This window comes from Amphiura filiformis, chromosome 9 (genome assembly GCF_039555335.1).
Source record: "Amphiura filiformis chromosome 9, Afil_fr2py, whole genome shotgun sequence".
Lineage (NCBI taxonomy): Eukaryota > Metazoa > Echinodermata > Ophiuroidea > Amphilepidida > Amphiuridae > Amphiura > Amphiura filiformis.
The window spans coordinates 39,957,839-39,976,765 of NC_092636.1; the positions used below are offsets into that span (position 1 = coordinate 39,957,839).

At 38.4% G+C, this 18,927-nt stretch overlaps 2 protein-coding genes across 4 annotated transcripts in view; one reads left to right on the plus strand and one right to left on the minus strand.

Annotated features, from left to right (window-relative positions):
• LOC140160988 (polyprenal reductase-like) overlaps window positions 1-9,617 on the minus strand; it is a 21,656-nt gene extending 12,039 nt beyond the window's left edge. The window contains exons 1-3 of the mRNA XM_072184349.1: window positions 9,368-9,617; window positions 2,824-2,975; window positions 998-1,189 (exon numbers count right to left, since the gene is read on the minus strand). Coding sequence (XP_072040450.1) covers window positions 998-1,189; window positions 2,824-2,975; window positions 9,368-9,594 — 571 coding nt within the window. The 5' untranslated portion in view covers window positions 9,595-9,617. The remainder of the gene's footprint in view (window positions 1-997; window positions 1,190-2,823; window positions 2,976-9,367) is intronic.
• On the plus strand, window positions 9,582-18,872 carry LOC140160983 (major facilitator superfamily domain-containing protein 6-like). 3 transcript variants are annotated; one of them, XM_072184340.1, is made up of 6 exons: window positions 9,582-9,801; window positions 13,412-13,598; window positions 14,560-14,663; window positions 15,365-16,777; window positions 17,288-17,476; window positions 18,174-18,872. In XM_072184340.1, the coding sequence occupies exons 3-6, from the start codon at window positions 14,597-14,599 to the stop codon at window positions 18,230-18,232; spliced, it is 1,728 nt and encodes a 575-aa protein (XP_072040441.1). In that variant the 5' UTR covers window positions 9,582-9,801; window positions 13,412-13,598; window positions 14,560-14,596; the 3' UTR covers window positions 18,233-18,872. The 3 variants fall into 3 exon arrangements, with proteins under 3 accessions (XP_072040441.1, XP_072040443.1, XP_072040442.1); XM_072184341.1 differs by having other exon boundaries at window positions 9,622-9,692; XM_072184342.1 differs by lacking the exon at window positions 14,560-14,663.
• Window positions 18,873-18,927: the final 55 nt, after the last annotated feature.

An 18,927-nucleotide genomic window follows, 5' to 3' on the forward strand; every position in this document is an offset into this window, starting at 1 on the left:
TCCCAGCTTACCTTCTAATGATAGATCTGGCCCTTCTGTAAGCACTGTAAGCCCAGTCAATGGATAGAAGAACACCCCCAACAAATAATGGGCTACTCATCCCAGCTTACCTTCTAATGATAGATCTGGCCCTTCTGTAAGCACTGTAAGCCCAGTCAATGGATAGAAGAACACCCCCAACAAATAATGTGCTACTCATCCCAGCTTACCTTCTAATGATAGATCTGGCCCTTCTGTAAGCACTGTAAGCCCAGTCAATGGATAGAAGAATACTCCCAACAAATAATGGGCTACTCATCCCAGCTTACCTTCTAATGATAGATCTGGCCCTTCTGTAAGCACTGTAAGCCCAGTCAATGGATAGAAGAATACCCCAACAAATAATGGGCTACTCATCCCAGCTTACCTTCTAATGATAGATCTGGCCCTTCTGTAAGCACTGTAAGCCCAGTCAATGGATAGAAGAACACCCCAACAAATAATGGGCTACTCATCCCAGCTTACCTTCTAATGATAGATCTGGCCCTTCTGTAAGCACTGTAAGCCCAGTCAATGGATAGAAGAACACCCCCAACAAATAATGGGCTACTCATCCCAGCTTACCTTCTAATGATAGATCTGGCCCTTCTGTAAGCACTGTAAGCCCAGTCAATGGATAGAAGAACACCCCAACAAATAATGGGCTACTCATCCCAGCTTACCTTCTAATGATAGATCTGGCCCTTCTGTAAGCACTGTAAGCCCAGTCAATGGATAGAAGAACACCCCAACAAATAATGGGCTACTCATCCCAGCTTACCTTCTAATGATAGATCTGGCCCTTCTGTAAGCACTGTAAGCCCAGTCAATGGATAGAAGAACACCCCCAACAAATAATGGGCTACTCATCCCAGCTTACCTTCTAATGATAGATCTGGCCCTTCTGTAAGCACTGTAAGCCCAGTCAATGGATAGAAGAATACCCCCAACAAATAATGTGCTACTCATCCCAGCTTACCTTCTAATGATAGATCTGGCCCTTCTGTAAGCACTGTAAGCCCAGTCAATGGATAGAAGAATACTCCCAACAAATAATGGGCTACATGCATGGTAGAGTTTGAGTATGTGCTCACAAAGAAACACTCATAGAGTCTTCTAACACCTTGAATGGTGATGGCTGCTATTGCAAGCAATACTGACAAATGAGATGCTGTAGTGAGGAAAATTGGGAAAAAAATTAATTAAATTTACTACGCTACTCAAAATAATAACAAAGGATCACACTTATTTATTAACTTCTTCAAAAACAGCAATAACATTCATTGTAAATCAGAGCAATGTTATTTCATTCAATAATAAATGTTCACATTGTAGGCTACAGAACACTTGCACCCCCGAGTACTGAAGTCCCATGAATGATGCTGAAAAATGCTTTTGAACAATAACATGAGAATAGAAAAGAAAAAATGGAAATTGTCATTTTCTGATCCTTTTTTATAAGTTTATACACTTTACACTTGCCAGCCTGCCAGGTCATTTTACGCTTACCAGATTGTTTTCAGTCGTATCACTGGCTGGGTATTTATTTTTAGCATACCCATTCACAAAAATGTAAAAATATGATTTTTGATGATTTTTTAAAATATATTTTTGATCTAAACTTAAAAACACTGATAGTGTCTTTATATTGAGTTCATACAGGGTGTATCAAAATGATTGGTACTGAAGACTTCTCATTTTTTGCCGATTTTGTATCTACTTTTTGTGCCAGTTTGGGGTTAATTGTTTAAATATTTGTAATTATAGTACTTTTATCTTCTCTAAGAATTTTAGATCATAAAGATAGCACATTCTATTCAGAAGTTACATGATTCTAAAGGAAAGTATGTGTTTTTACACTTTTCATCGTAACGCTGGATCAGTAGCGCACCATTGTCAAAGAGCTATTTTACTGCAAATACCTTGTGAGGATGATATGTTGAAAATCATGGAAATGTTTAATATTTTCCTTGCCTATTTCTTCATTCATAATATATATTAATGTAATAATCAATATTTATTGCTTGAGAGTAATATTATTGACTTGAATAATGTAGGTGGGGTGAAAGAAGTTTGTGTATCAACACCATCCAGGGCGGTAATTTAAATTGTATTTGTGAGATTACTAAGTAGATGGTGTGGCAGAATGGCTATAGACTGTAGAGTGTAGACAGTGTAGGTTTAGACCTGGTAAAAGTTATTGGAATGGCTCCACAGTATTCCACACTTCGGTGTGCATTCATAGTTAAGAATCACTGGTCGACACAAAGCTATGGAGAAGTGCAGAGAAGATTTAGGAGACAGTTTCTAAGAGCAAGGCGTATCCCATGCAAACATGCTATAACTTGCAATGCTTCAAAATTTGATATGGGCAGTTACAGAATGGACCCATCCCAGTTGTTAAGTTCTTTCACGATAGGGCTTCACCTCACACTGCCAGAGTCGTAAGGCAGGGACCTCAGGAACTATCTTTCTAAAAGCATGTGTAAAGCAATTTTATGTTATGTATACTGAGGTGAGATATTGAAGAGTATGTATGCAATAAATGGTTCAAGCAGTGAACCTATTCATCTTGTGTTGTGTAAGTCAAACCATGATTACGTCGATCTTCGTTTAAATGACAATAGCTCCCAGATGCATCAACCTATCAACTTCAGATTAATAGATCAATAAGTTCACATATGCCCCTTTCTATTTATAGTACAAAAACTATATTAATTAGCAATTTTATAATTTTGATATATTTTTGAAAATGTCACATAGCCCGATACCAATCATTTTGATACACCCTGTAAGTCACCATACCTGATGGTTCTTTCACAGGATAGTAAGTACACAGCTTCAACAACGTAATATACCACTGAGGTGCAGAACCTCCCAGAAAGAAGCAATCCACCACAAGCCATAATATGTAGCCATTAGTTACTATGGTAAGCAAATAGAAATGCCAGAACCACCTGCAAGCAAAAAGATGTTACACAGTGTTAATACAGGTGTCAAATATCCCTTGCCTCGATCCCCTTACAACATGCCAACAAATCATTGGTCTCATCTTATACTGATCTATAAGTTTAATACAATGTTAAACAAAATTGTTTCATATACAGAGCTGTTTAATACCATGTTAAAACAATTTTTATTTTTTTCAAAGTTTTTCATAGTATAATTCCAAGAAAAAACTCACTTTTTTTCCATACAGTTTCGGCAATCCACTCTGTTGCCTTTCTCAATGGTGTCTGCCAATCGATCCTTTGTTGGATGGTATGGCGTCATCAGAAGATGATGACGCCTCAGGATCAATTGGTCGTGAGCGTGACTCAGTTGGTAGGCCCCTAAATCGCCGTTCATTAGGCTCTCTCTCATACTTGGTTGTGACTTCCTCCGGATCCAGATGGACTCCCTTATCCATCTGGTGTTTCTAGTGTCGTCCATTGCGAGGATTTTAGGATTGTCCCAGTTTATAACATGATTTTCTTTGGTGGCGTGTTCTGCAATTGAAGATTTTGTTTCAATAGACTGCGAGTCCTTTCTTGTTGCTCTGGTGAAATTTTGGGCCATCATTTTCTCTGATTCTACTCTGTGTTCTTTTTTCCGAGTGCCGAACCGGCGGCCCGTTTCACCTACATATAAGTTTTTTGACAGTTGTGGCAAGGAATTTCGTAAATGACGCCTGTTTTGTCGTCCATAGCAACTTTGTCCTTCTGATGTACTAATAATAGCCGTCTTAAACTAGTGTGTGGTTTAACAGAAGACGCGATGTCGTGGGTGCGTAGGATTCGCTGAACACGCTCGGTTACCCCCTCTATATAGGGGAGCGTAACATTCGCCCTAGTTTTGTTCTCAGAATTTTTGCTGATGGTCTTTTTCTTAGGTTGCTGTTTTTCCTTTTTGACCTTATCAATAGACCAGTTCGAGTAGCCACATATATTGAGCGCTTTCCATATGTGGTCCTCCTCTATTTTCTTGTCCTCTGGTTCAGTTACAATTTTGTCTTTCCTGTCCAATTTGATGTAATGGGTGGGCTGAATTGAAATTCAGATACTGATCTGTGTGGGTTGCTTTTCTATAAACCAGGAGTTTGACACTGTCGTCTGGTTTACGCACACCAACTGAGTCACGTCTACGACCAATTGATCCTGAGGGCGCCATCATCTTCTGATGACGTCATACCATCCAACAAAGGATCGATTGGCAGACACCATTGAGAAAGGCAACAGAGTGGGATTGCCGAAAATGTATGGAAAAAAAAGTGAGTTTTTTCTTGGAATTATACTATGAAAAACTTTGAAATCTTAATATTGTATTCCTGATGAATCTCTTCAAAAAAAAAAATGTTAAAACAATGTTACTTGAAAGATTGACAGATTCAGATTGTTTTATTGACAAATACCAAATATAAAGGTGTAGTCAAATACAAAGTATACAACATTACAGACAAACTATATAAAAATATCACTTAATTTTCTTTAAAAGTTTTGAAATAACAGAATATTAATTATAAATTTAAATTATAACATGTAAATTATGACATGTAAATACAGTAATTATGACATGTAAATTTCACTAAACTTAAAACTTCCAAGTGCCTTCTTCATAAAAATACCATCAAGGACAATTAATTGAGCAATCTTTTGAGTAACATTCCTTATATATATGGTACGGTACTGTAAAGATTTGCCTAATGGCACACATGGGCTCTCTTGCCTTTATGTTAATTTCAAGTACAAATAGACAGGTCCCTCCTCTAAAAATCCCAAGGTCTGTGCCATTATTTGCCAGTAGGATTTTCATGAAAGGGCACTTTAGTTTGTGCTTAAAATTCCTGCATGTCAAAGAAGTCCATATGCGCCATTAGGCCAATCTTAAACAGTATTACTTACAGCTCTGTGAAACATCAAACTTCCAAGTGCGTTCTTCATAAAAATACCATCAAGGACAATTAATTGAGCAATCTTTTGAGTAACATTCCTTAATATATATATATGGTACGGTACCGTCAAGATTTGATTAATGGCACACATGGGCTCTCTTGCCTTTATGTAAATTTCAAGTACAAATAGACAGGTCCCTCATCTAAAAATCCCAAGGTCTGTGCCATTATTTGCCAGTAGGATTTTCATGAAAGGGCACTTTAGTTTGTGCTTAAAATTCCTGCATGTCAAAGAAGTCCATTTTTATGCGCCATTAGGCCAGTTGGTCAGTGCTTGCATTTCATTATGACATGCATACCATACATGCAGGCCCTGTCAAGTTCCTTGGTAAATTACAATTTTTGCCACTTGTCACTTTCAGCCTCCATTATTTATAATAGAAGATTTTCAATTATCATTTAATCAGAATATCTTTATTCTAAAAGGTTTACAGGAAATGACAGGAAAATACATAAAAAAATAAAACAGAAACGATCAACAATCATCACTTCTCTAAAAAAATCCCAAAAAGTCTTCTTTAGAAATTTATAAATTTACCAAAAAGGACAGATTTTGAGGGAAATATTTTACAACACTCCATTTCTTTCTTGTATTATCCACTTGTGGTATCCCATCCAGCATTTCATATTTTTAAACAAATTCTGTTTCTGGAGTGAAAATCGGTCAACCGTGCAGGCAGTCACACACATTACATCACAGGATATTTCAAGTGGATGTCTAACTACTTCAGAAAAAAGGACTATGAGTATGAATAGATGCGTCCTGATAAACCTAAGGGATTATCTCAAGGATATAATTTTGTTCTCTTTTCTTACATCTTCTCTGATGGCACATACATGTACAATCAATCAATCAATCAATTTTTATTTGACAAATACTGAACATACATGTACAGTGTGGTCAACAAAAAAACACACAAAAAACAAACATAATAATGTTAACTAATAATCTAAATAGTATTACCGGTAAGTAAAAAAATACATGTATAAAATATACATACGATTATCATATTAAAAGAACTAGAAATACATAAGGCTAATGAAATTAAATTATTAGTTTCCCGTCACCCGCCCTCATAACTTTTTCAATTTGACCAAAACTTTCATTATTTTCATATAAAAGTCAATTATCTGAAATTGAGATGGAAATAAAATTGAAACTCTCAAAATGTCTGACACTCGGACATCCCCTGCTGATCATAATCAGCGGTTTTTCTTAGTTGTAGGGGTAGAGGAAAATTTAAGGATTACCTCATCATGTTACTAGTGATTATAAAAATGGCAAATTTCTTTTCATTTTAATAAAAACAAATTCAAATCATTTCTCAATCTGTTGCAAAATGTCTGTAATGATGATCTAAGCATTAATACCTGTTTTGAGATGGTCTTTTATCAACAACATACAATGTAGGTAATAGCCATGTAAATGAAAGTTTTGACAATAATGAAATTTCCCAAAATAATGAATAATGAAATCATGACCTCATATTTCACTGGACGGGAAACTAAACATTTAATTTCATTAGCCTAACCATGCGCCAGTAAACCTATGTGGATATGACCATGTGCATCATCATATGTGACCCCTCAGCACAACTGAGCCCGGATGTCGCCAGTGCCACTATTGAGATATGCTCCATTGAACTTAACAATAAACAATAGGAAACAAAGGATTTATTGACTGTTTTATTGATTTTTCACTACTTAAATGTCAAGTACTATAGACATGATATACATCATTTTAAAGCTAATTTCAAGCAGAATATTTTGGTTGAATATCTCAAAATGATGATTGGCGACTTCCGGGCTCAGTTGTGCTGAGGGGTCACATATATGATCTAGTATAGGGAACCCATACCATAGTCAGTGATGCCAACGCCGCACCCTAGGCGCACAATTGGGCTACTTGGCGATCACTTGCCGCTATATCAAAAAAGCATGCCGCTACTTGCCTAAAATTGGGCTACTTTTGACAGTGTCAGGCCGCGGCAGTAATTTGATGTAATTTCCTTTCAATTTAGCCGAGTCAAGCCATCTTCATGATTAAAATAGCGTTTGAATCGCTCATTGAAATACACAGTAAATTGATGAACTTTGCATTCTGGGTATTAGAACATTAATGTCAATTACTGTGTATTTCAATGCGATCTCCAAACAGTCATTTAACCATGAAGATCGCTTGACACCACTACGATTTCTGGTACAGAGGAACAATGAACATCATGCAAGTGTTGTAAATATGTGTGAGTTTGGTTATGGTGGATTATTTCCCACAAGGTCAAATTGGGTCACGAACGGGGGGTCTTTTGGCTTAGTCATCATCTTTGAGCCCCTGTGAAATTTTTATTAAACCAATGAGTGGTCTACCCTGCTATAGGGCATAGTTGGTAACCCACGCTTTTTAAAGCATGGGTTAGAAGGGTCGGCAAAATGCCTAAAAGGGTGGGTTTGGACAATTTCTGCTTAAAATGCGTGTCCAAATTAAAAGCGTGGTTACTGATTAAAAGGGTGGGTTTGCAAGTTGGCAATTGTAATCTGAAAGCTTACTATAATTTTCGATTGAATATCAATAAATGAAAAACAAAAAAAATGTTGCTAAACCCGCAAAATATGCATTGAAAAATAATATTCTGATGAAAAACAAAAGCCGTAAATTGCGCACACAGGAAGTATCATTCATTGCGAATATATCCTGTGCCCCCCGTATCGTCTGGGTTGGTAATCTTAAAATTCAATGTCATTCTCAGTGGATGCAAAATATGCACTCTCTGGGACCACCGTCCACTTACCTATCTATGATCAGTAACCACGCTTTTAAAATTTGAAATTTGAAATTAAAAGGGTGGGTTTGTATCACCACTGCCAACTATGTAGGGGGTCACACCTGAACCTATATTGCCTACTAAAGGCAAAATAGATGATGTCTGACATCTAGGATGAAGAGGAAGGGGGGGGGGGGCAAAATGGGTATTTGTCATGTGCATGATGCATCAGCACGAACATGCATTTTTTGATGTCTATATCAGCAAATGGGGGTGAGATACAATTGTTTTGAGTCCAGAATCGGGTTATTTGGGTCTAAGACACCCTAGATTCCAATTTGTAGCCCTGTAGATTACCCCTATGTCTGGTTCCATACAGCAATACGCAGTATTGCTGTCTGGTAAGCAGGTACTGAATAATTCAGCGTGAAGACGCCGGAGCAGGTCAAACACAGAGGACTAGCCTACATCCCGTATCACTCAAACAAGCAAATCTCTTCACGAATTCACTCATCTTGCGATCCTACATCATCAGTTGAAACAAACATCTTTAGAAGTTTCCAAAAACAACTTTGTCATTCCTCAAAACTACAAGTAACTTCATTAATAAAAAATTGAAATCCTACTATTACCCGTTATTGAAAATATTGTTCGATTTATAATTGTGAACCAAAAGAACGCACAAGTCGAGTTCAGTTGACCAAAATGGTGGCTCCTGCCTCCTGGTCACCTCAGATATGACGTCAGTATCAAGCTGCTTATTAAATATTCATGAAATTGACCATGTGGTCACAATCGGTGGATCGGATTGGTTGAAATCAACGCCACGTTTTTGACCTTACAGGGGTCAGAGATATGCATATTCATGTATGAAAACAGCGATGCGGATATAGTATCATCACCGGGACTGAGAAATGCGACATTTTCTATGTTTGTACCGGGGAATTTCAGACACGGAGACTCCGCGGAGATTTCTACAAATTCGTCCAAAGGTATTAAACCAAAGCATTGGGGATCGCATTTTAACTATCACTAAATGTTTCGAATTGAGGTCGGCTAAAAAGTAGACCGTTTCGGGACTGTAATTGGTGTAGATGTCACATTTTGAACAGTGAGCGATAAGTGACCAATTTGACGTTCAGCACAAGTGTTTGGCCTTACTCAGGGTGGATTACCCCTTAAGTGCCAGTGGAAGATATCGATGTCTAAACTCGGAAGAAAATTAATGTCACGACGCACGTGAGCAAAAAGGGGGGTTCATTTGGCACATAGGGCTATGGGTAATTCGGGCTATGATATAAGTGATTTTAAACAAAATCTGAGAGGGTGACCAGCCAACCTTTTGTGAAAACTAGGTGATTTGAGATGGACTGACCCAAAAGGATTTCAAGCGCTACCGCCATCCATTTTTTCACATTTTCCCGCCCTTTTTTCTTTACTAATTCTTTATGCCGCCTTCTTCTTCCGTCGCCTTTCGCTTTTGGCCACCCCTGCTTTTTACCGGGGCTTATGCGCCCAAGGCAAAGCCCCCCAAAAAAATATCATGATGTCCTGGTGGTGGTGGTGATGTTCTGTAGTGGTGTAAGCCTAAAACAAAATTAAGTTTAATTTATTATACAAGCATGACACATGTGTGTAATTTATTTTTTAAGCTTACCTTTTAGGTAATAAAATAATCTTTTCAATGGAAAACCTTGCTCGACGAGCTCCCCAAACATTGGCTTTGCCAAAAGTCATAATATCCCATATTGCTGGAGGGATGTTTGGGATTTTTACTAGAAGACAAAGAAAGAAAAATATTACTGAGAAGCTAATCCAAAACAATGGTACGAAAGTCAGAATGTCAAAACCAGCAGAATCCACTTCCTCTCTAGCAGACGCCATTTTCGCTAATTGATAGAACACGGGCTATGCATACGCGTGCGCAGTACGGTAGAAACGAAATTCTGACAGCACGCCATTCCAATGTTTTGCAATTTTATGTAAGTTTTGCCGCAAGTTTACGTCACAAAATGTAATTATGTCAGTTTCATAATCACATTAAGGCTGTTGAGTCGATGTCTATATTGTTTCATAAACGTTGTCAATTGAGTAAGTATCAAAATGTTTTGGCCACTGATGAGCATACGAGGTAAGCTTACCCCGGCGCGGCGCGGAGCTTACCGAAAAGTCATGAAAGTTAATTCTTTATTGCTTCCGCGGTCCGAGCTGTGCGCCAAGCGTAGACGAGCATACACACAGAAGAAATAAACAATCACGCTGATTGGCTGATCAACGGACTTGACCACAAGCCGGTTGACCCATTGGTCAGCGCTGCGCGTAGTAGGCGACCTTGTCCTTGTCACTTCTGTGGTCGCAATTCACCAGCTCGTACCCGGACCACGGAAGTAATAAAAAATTAACTGTAATATCATAAAATTGAAATACAAGCTCATGGAGTCATGGGCGTCTACTCTAACTACCGTAAACGTTCGCCTAATCAGCCTGATGATGAGTAACCTATGGGTATAAACACAGCTTTACACAATGACTAATTTACATAGGCACAAAAGACCGTGTTCATGTACCGTTACTCAGCTAAACTCGGCAGAGTAGGTCCCGGATGTTCGGTACATGTTCCTATCTCGTCAACGTTATACCTTTCCAACAAGGAAAGAGATACGAAAAGCGAACGTCTATTTAGAATGGAGGCTGGGGGTGATGAATATGCTGGGGGTCATAGTCTAATTAGTCTTCTAGAATTTTTAGACCAAAAATAGGGGTTATAATTTTTTAACACCAAAAATCATTGGAATGGGGGGAGGGGGTTATACTTATAGAATATAAGTTAAGGGTTGGCGACTTAAATTTTTTGTGCGCTGTGCGCGCATTCTTTTATCTTACAATCAAAATGTGCTCACAAAATTTAGTTATATATATTAATGCCAAATTATTGCATGTTTTGTGTGCCTTCTTTAAATACTCTTACGATACAAATTTCAATGCGCTCCACACACACTTTCTTCACTGCGCCTTGCTTAGTTCTGGCAAATTTTCAACTCGAGATAGGGGGGATCATAAAAAAAATTAGCCCATAATAGGGGGTGGGTCATAAAAAAGTTGACTCCAGTAATCGACATATTCAAGACCTCCCTCTTCCGAAGAATATAACATCCCCCTTAGAGGCTGTGTAATAGTGGGGGGTGGGTAAAATTTCCAAAAGGCTCACCAAAAATTGCTCCCCCCCCCCCCTCTCGGCCCGCCAAAAATCGCTTGCCCCCTCTCGGCCAGCCAAAAATCTTTTAGATCTTCTCTTCTAAGAATTTTTTCTTTCATTCAACAGCTTTTTCCTTGCAGGTTAGAAATTTGATAGGCCCATGCATGAATTTTGTATATGATGACCTATATATCTAATTTCTAACCTGCAAGAAAGAAACTGTTGTATGTTTAGATAAAAATTCTTGCCCAGAAGAAAAAAACTTGTGCACTCGAATGTATTTTTTTTGTATTTTCAGAATTCAAAATTTTTTTTTTGAAATTTCCAAAATTCTTTTAAAGGTTTCTCTTTTATTATTTAGCAATAAAAATAACAAATTCAATGAAATGAGGCAAAATAAAGTAATTAAAACATAAAACACATTCATGCATTTAAAAACATACAAAGTTAAATATAGGTCAGATTTTCAAGGTGAAATCAATTTCTCCCCTAATATTAAGAGGGCAAGGGTTTTGGGTTAGGTTAAAGGTTGGTTGGGCTTGGGTGGGTTTGTATAGTAAATACATGTCGTAGGTTGGGGTGGGTTAGAGGGTTATAATAGATTACATCATGGATCAATTTTTTTTTTTCAAAATAAATTTTTTTTCCTACCTACCGTCCCAGTTTTTTTCAGCAATGTAACCGGAAACCAGAGATTATTTTTGTTAGGCCTAATTGTAATGGTTAACCCTAACAGGGTAAAATCTTACAAAATACAATGGAAACCACTGCGCATGCATGCATTGCACGTGTCCATCGTGTCGGGCATGACGCAAGTCATATATACCCAGGGAATCGCTGGCAGTTAAACCCCTGTAGCTACAAGTCATGATCCTGATGGCACCCGAAGGGTCTTTGAATCCCAGGGGTGCCAAGTAAAAAATTTGTTCATCTTTTTTACTTTTTTGTTCCTCTGTTTTCCGATAGCCAAAATCTATGTTTAGCATTAGGGTTAGTAGACCTATATTTTCCTTCATTGAGGCATGCTTAACCCTATAACGGGGTAAAATATTACAAAGAAAACGACTGCGCATGCATGCATTGCATGTGTTAGGCATGATGCAATCAGCTTAAGTCATATATACCCAGGGAATCGCTGACAGAGCCAGCCAAACCCCCATAGCTACAAGTCGGTGATCTTGTGCATGGAACCCGAGGGGTCTAAGGTTCGAATCCCGGGGTGCCAAGTAATTTTTCATCTTCTTTCCTTTTTCATTCCTCCTTTCCTTTCTGATAGCAAAAAAACATGTTTAGTGTTAGGCTTAGGATATATACATGTACATCATTTGAGCATTTCGAGATTGTGGGTGTAAAAAATCCCATCGTTTTCCTTTTCAGGGAGGAGTACAAGAACATTTTCCCGGAACATGATCTCCTTGCCCCTTGCTTTGATGTCTGTTTAAAAACTAAGATGTAGACAAAAGACCTGTCAAAGGCTGTTCCAACTGTTGGTTATCCATGCTGCAAACATGGTGAATAAAAAGCTATGACGTGTTTCTATTTATGCTTCTTTTGTTTAAACTTTTTAAGCAAAACAGCTTGGCAGAACACAACCATGTCAGCAATGTATATTTTGTTTCAAATACCTACATGTAACTCTGTGTCCCCAACCCCACTTTTGCCTTGCTTGAGAATTCTGACCACGAATTTTCTCACCGATATAAGCGTCACACTCAAGGCTAGAAACCATTGCATTCAAAATCTAGTCAAATTTGCTGAAGCATGACACCGTGTAAAGCAATGTAAACAAAGTAAACACAGCCGATCTTGACGGGTGATCGCTTCAAAAATGCCGCTAAAATTGCACTTCAACAAAATTTTGGACTGTTCAAAATAAGCAATCTTTACTCAAAAGATATATTTGATTCATCAAAATAGCTTTCATCCAAGGAGGGGGCAGAGAGGGGCAACATGCCCCGGGCGCCAAATTGACCAATTCAGCATCGATTCTGCGCCCCTCCAAGCAATGAATGTCAAAATTTTTGCACGCATTTCAGCACAGAATCAATTGAAAGAACATTTTAAGACCGATATTCAACTTCTAGTTACCAAAATTAATTAGTGTATAGGCCTTATTTGTCCAAAATTTTGTGCGCTCCAAGCACAATTGTTTCAAGTATGGGGGCCATTATGTATCCTTAGCCCCTAGCTACGCCACTGCCTGCGTTTAATATATTCTCGGGTGGGGGTAGGGGCGCCAATTTTGTTTCTTGCCCCGGGCGCTACCAACCCTAGTTACGCCTCTGTATGGATAAAGGCACCAGGTATTAATACATTCCTGAATTTAAGATAGGGGTATGTAGCTTTTCATAGATTGTGTTGAGGTCATGTTTTGAAAAGTCACTGGTGACAAGCCAAACTTCAGATGAAATATGTACATTGTAATAAATTGGGCTAATGCCATGACACACTGACACAAGCTGTTTTGATATTAATACACTGGATATGTTTCTGTTTATTTCACAGAATCAGCTGATGTAGAAATATTTGACTGATGTCCTGTACGATGTGGTTTGTTTTTAACTCAAAAACAAATTGTACGAATTAATCATCAAACTTTTGCCAAATGAAAACAGATTAATTATTTTCACAATGAAAGCACCAGGTAAAAGGCTGACACTGCTGAAATTTCTGTACTTCTTCATGCAAGCTGGTAGGTATTGTAATATTAGTAGAAAAGGTTCTTAGCATGCAATCAGTTGATATTCAAATATTCTGCTTTTTATGTAGGTAAGCATGTCTGCAATTATAGGTTCAAGCAAGCCCACAATGGGTTATTCTGGAGTAGAAATCCACACACCCCTGTGGAAGACATTACTGTAATCTCCAGTACAAGGGGCGTAGATTTCTAATGGAGTCACACATTCAAATAATTACTCCCATTTGAAATTCACACTCCCTGTGTGGAAGATTAAGACCATGTCTTCCATTGGGGTGTATGGATTTTAACTGGAGTATCCCAATGCAGGTTCATCAATGAACATGCATGTATGTGTAGCTTCCCAACCATAAACCTAATCATATCCCAAATCTTATAATTCTGATTTTAACCCTAAGCCTAAACCAAACCTAACATAACCCGAGTCAATTATATCTTGGGGACGGGGTGACAGATATTCTGATGTTTTACCCATAGTGAGATACAGTTGAAACTTTATACAGTGGTGGTATTTTCCAAACAAGAAGTGAGAAATATCTTAAGGCCATAAAAGCATTGATTTGTTTGTCCTCCACAGCCTTTTCTGGGTGGATCAGGAAACAAAATGCTATTTAAAGATAAAAGCTGCCCAATTGACTTAACATAAAAGCATAAGGCGTCAATTGGAGCATTTCACTACTGTATCACTTCATTCATGTTTTTTTAAAAATATTTAACAATTTGATAAAACTGTTTCAATACTTTTTGTGTGCGATAATTTAAGATGTCGAAAGTCTGAAAGAATAAAAAGCGTTCTTGAAATTTCAACATTAGGGTCATTCCAATTTCACTCACATATATTTGATTAGGGGAGTTCTGTCCCATATGCTTGATACTGACATAATTTGCATAACCATTAACATCTTCACCATGCTCTCCTTCTATGCTGCTGTCGTTGTATCACAAAAAAATGCAGGCAAACATTAACCCGTGCATTCACCCATGCAAGCACCATGGATTTCATCAGCATTGACAAACACTTCGTACCAGTAAGGCTCATCTACTTCACACTGCTAGCAGGTACATTATGTTTGCAATCATTCAAAAACAGTCCTCCAAAGTTCCAAGTTCAAGTTCAATTTTATGCCATATATTCAGGCCTTTGGCCAATAGTATTACAAAATATTTTGCACTATAAAACATCACAAATACACAAACATTTTGATATATATGTGTGTTTGTTTATTATTTTATTTTCTTTAACCATGGTTACTCATTTAGTGGATAATACGTAAGTACCCAATTGACTGAAGCTTTTATTCAGCTATCGTGTCCGATTTGAGGGCTGACATAACCAATCAATAATACATGAAGTCGTGCGATTAACATCCTATAGGTGTACATTTAGGCGACATTATTTGGTGGACAGATCCTTAAAAAAAATGAAGCTTAATTATCCTGATTATCAACAATCAGGGGTAATAAATGTTGTTCCACTGGTCTCATTTTCTGAAATTGAATACCAGAATTTGATCTCAAATACCATGGCAATAAAGTGGTCAGGGTCATTGGCAGTGCTAGGGGGGGCATTTGCCCCCCCCAGTATTTTTCTTGCCCCCTCCCAGTTTGCCCCTCCACTTTTGAGGCAAAGTTACGTACATATCCACTTTGCGCAAAATTTGCCGATTCCCCCCCCCCCAAACATTCACTTTGCCCCCAATGCCCCTGGTGCCGCCACTGCAAGTGGTTGATAATTTTATGTGTTTTGCTTCTCTTTACAGGTTTATCCTGCTTCCTACCATATGCAACGCTATACTCATATCATCTTGGATTAACACCAAGTCAAGTAGGATTGATATGGGGACTAGAACCACTTGTGTCCTTCCTCTGCGCCCCATTATGGGGAAGTGTGGCAGACAAATACAGTAAACACAAGCAGATATTTATGGCATGTCTCATATGTGGTGGTGGCTTATTTCTGTCCTTACTGTTCATACCACCCGCTAATCTTTCAACTACCGATAGTAGTTATGATACAGAAGTTGGAAATTGTACAGGGGTGCCAAATTTTGATTTGGAATGTCCAGTACCAAAGACGACTTTAGACAGTACTAGCTTTTCTCTCAGTGCAACTGATGATGATTTCTGTGTAACCATGTGCAGTAACAACGAAGTGAAAATGCGCAATCATTCTTCAATTGTGTGTGATTATAATAGTAACCCTATCGATTGTGACATTTGTGTAGATAATTTTGAAGATGGTAATGGCTTGCAGAACTATTCCGAGACAGCATCCAATGATTCAGTACTCTTGCCTCCGTTATTCAGATTGATGTGTGATACGCAGTCAAGTATAGCAACAAATGACACTTGCGATAAGCTGAAATGTTGCAACTGTCACTCAGCAGATAAGGATTCTGGTGACCTGGTGCTGACCTTTGGCCTGTGTATGTTCTTGGTTCTCTTGGCAACCATTTTTCAATCTGTCCTGATGGCTTTCGTTGATGCTCTGTGCTTCGCAATATTGGCAATAAAAGGAGGGGATTATGGCAAGCAACGATTATGGGGATCAATTGGATGGGGAATCTTTGCATTCATGTCAGGCATTGCTGTTGATAGATACAACGAAAAGCTTAAGTCGGACAGGATTCACTACGATCCAATATTCTACATGTACATCAGCTTTATGGCTCTCACCTTCTTCTGCACAGTATTTATGAGATTCCCTCCCCATAAGTCTGCAGAACGTTTAGGGAAAAACTTGTGGCTAGTTTTAAGGAAAGCTTACGTAATTGCGTATTTTGGCGTAGTTGTCATTATGGGAATAGGTTTTGGTATTACAGGAGCTTATTTGTTCCTCTTTATGACTGAATTAAAAAGCTCCTACCTTGTTATGGGTTTATCACAATTTATAACAACTATGGCAGAGATTCCATGCTTTTTTGTGTCCGGTCCAATCATCAAACGTATCGGTCATAATAGCGTGTTCTGTCTAGGTCTTCTGGCATTCTGTGTGAGATTACTGGGCTTCTCATTTGCTCCTAACCCATGGGTGATACTGCCATTTCAAGTTTTGCATGGTATAACATTTGGTTTGTTTTGGGCTGCTGTGGCCTCCTATGCAACCATGATTGCACCTGATGGAATGATAGCGACTCTACAAACTATCTGCACTGCACTTCACTTTGGTGTGGGTAAGTATAGTATTTATTTGTTTATTTGTTTATATATTTATTTATTTATTCCTCCTCTTGTCTCTCCTCTCCTCTCCTCTCCTCTCCTCTCCTCGCCTCGCCTCGCCTCGCCTCCCCTCGCCCGCCTCGCCTCCCCTCGCCTCCCCTCGCCTCGCCTCCCTCGCCTCGCCTCGCCTCGCCTCCCCTCGCCTCCCCTCGCCTCGCCTCCCCTCGCCTCCCCTCCACTCCCCTCCCCTCCCCCTTTCAACAAAAGCAGTTTTTGGCGGGATGCTCATCCTACCCAAGCATCCCTCCAAAAACTGCTTTCTAAACCCCATATATCAGTGATTTTTTGATGATTTTGGATGTGTTCTCAAAATTGGACAAGTGGATGTAAGGGGTTTTGAAACTAAGCTCTTCATATGTAGAGCCACCAACTCTGTTGCCATTTAAATCATGCCTTTTGGATAACAAAAACAGGGCGCAAGTTTAATAATCATACATATACTTCTATTCTTTTATTGCATTTAGGGAGAGCTGTTGGCATATCTCTTGGGGGCATCATCTTTGAGAAACTTGGAAGTAGGAATCTATTCAGAATATGTGCTGGGTTATTTCTTACATCTCTGGTAGTGTACTACCTATTGCTATGCTGTTTAGGCATCAAACTTACAGGGCAGCCCACAGATGACAAGAATCCTAGTCCTGAAGGAAAGCAAGGTAAGGCAGATGAAAAAGTATGCTTCAAGTGACAGGTCTATAAAGTCTTATGTGCAATGCATTCCTCCCCACACTAGTTGAGAGTAACACGATATTGGAATTTGCAGTGGTAGATTCTGATTGGTGCGTTTATACAGTTTATGTTGCCAGTGTATAGACAAATCACTCTTCTACACGTGTGTATACACCCCGTGGAATTAGGGCAGCGTACATGATTCGAATCTGGCAGTGCAATTGGCGAATAGTGACCTGATCAACAGACTCATTACCTCCCCTCACTTTACCTCATCAAAACTGGGATTTTAATATCAGAAGAAAGCACATACTTTTCCCATTAGCCAATAATATGTTTGTTTAGATGTTGTGAACAAAAATGTGGTAAAAAGTTGTAACCACCACTAGAAATATGTACTATTCTATGAGGGATTGTTAACACATTTTTTGCTTGTAATGTCAAAACTGTTAGAGCAATACTCTGAATTGGATTATGTTAATGGTAGGCATCCGTGTAAGATAGAAAACAGAATATGAAAAAATGGAACAACCTACCTTAAATCTTATAATAATATCAGATAATAACTTTTATAATATGAATTTATCACATGGGTGGGAAAAGAAAAACAAATTGTATACCTTGACATTAAATAGTACGATACAATGCTCGAAATTGAACAAACAGTTTGCTTTTTTTTTTCAGAGAAAACAGAAAAAGATGACCAAGAAGCAGATGTACCATTAAAAGAAATAAAAGGCTGAAAACCAAAAGGGCTGATAACCAAAGATAATTAACAGAGGATGATTTAAGGACTTCCCATCATGCATTGTAAAAGTGTTATCACCAGAGTATCAACTGCCACTTCACTTTTCAAATCCCATTGAATTATGTACAAAAGATATTGTTTTTAAAACTGTGTGTGTGTGTGTCATTATTACTTGGTCGATTTGGTGTATAAATCACATCTTCTGTAGATAACATAAAATGTGAAAGTGACCAGCATATTGACAGTGTTTTTATTGTAAATATAATTGTCCAAATTCAAATTTAACCATATACTTTTATGCAATGGCAGAGTAGTGGTGTCATGTTCACTCACGCTGCTCTGCTAGCTACGCAGTTAACCCAGTAGGGTGTTGGGTAGTACTTAAATCATCCCCTGGATAGGATATTTAATGTTCTTTCCAGTGGCTGGAGTAGATCATAAGGCTAATATTAAGTTTCCCATCACATATTTGTTGTTGAGTGATGAGGTGACGATTTCATTATTCACTATTTGGATGTACCGTATTCATTCCAATAACCGCCCAAGGCGCTTAACAAAGTCATTTTGGGTGGGCGCTTATTTTTTTACATTGTTTTAGTCATCAATCACCGTCTGATAGTATTTAGTTACTCACAGTTAGTGCATCCTCAAAAAAAAATGGAGTCCATATTTTGCCTGTTTCATATGGCA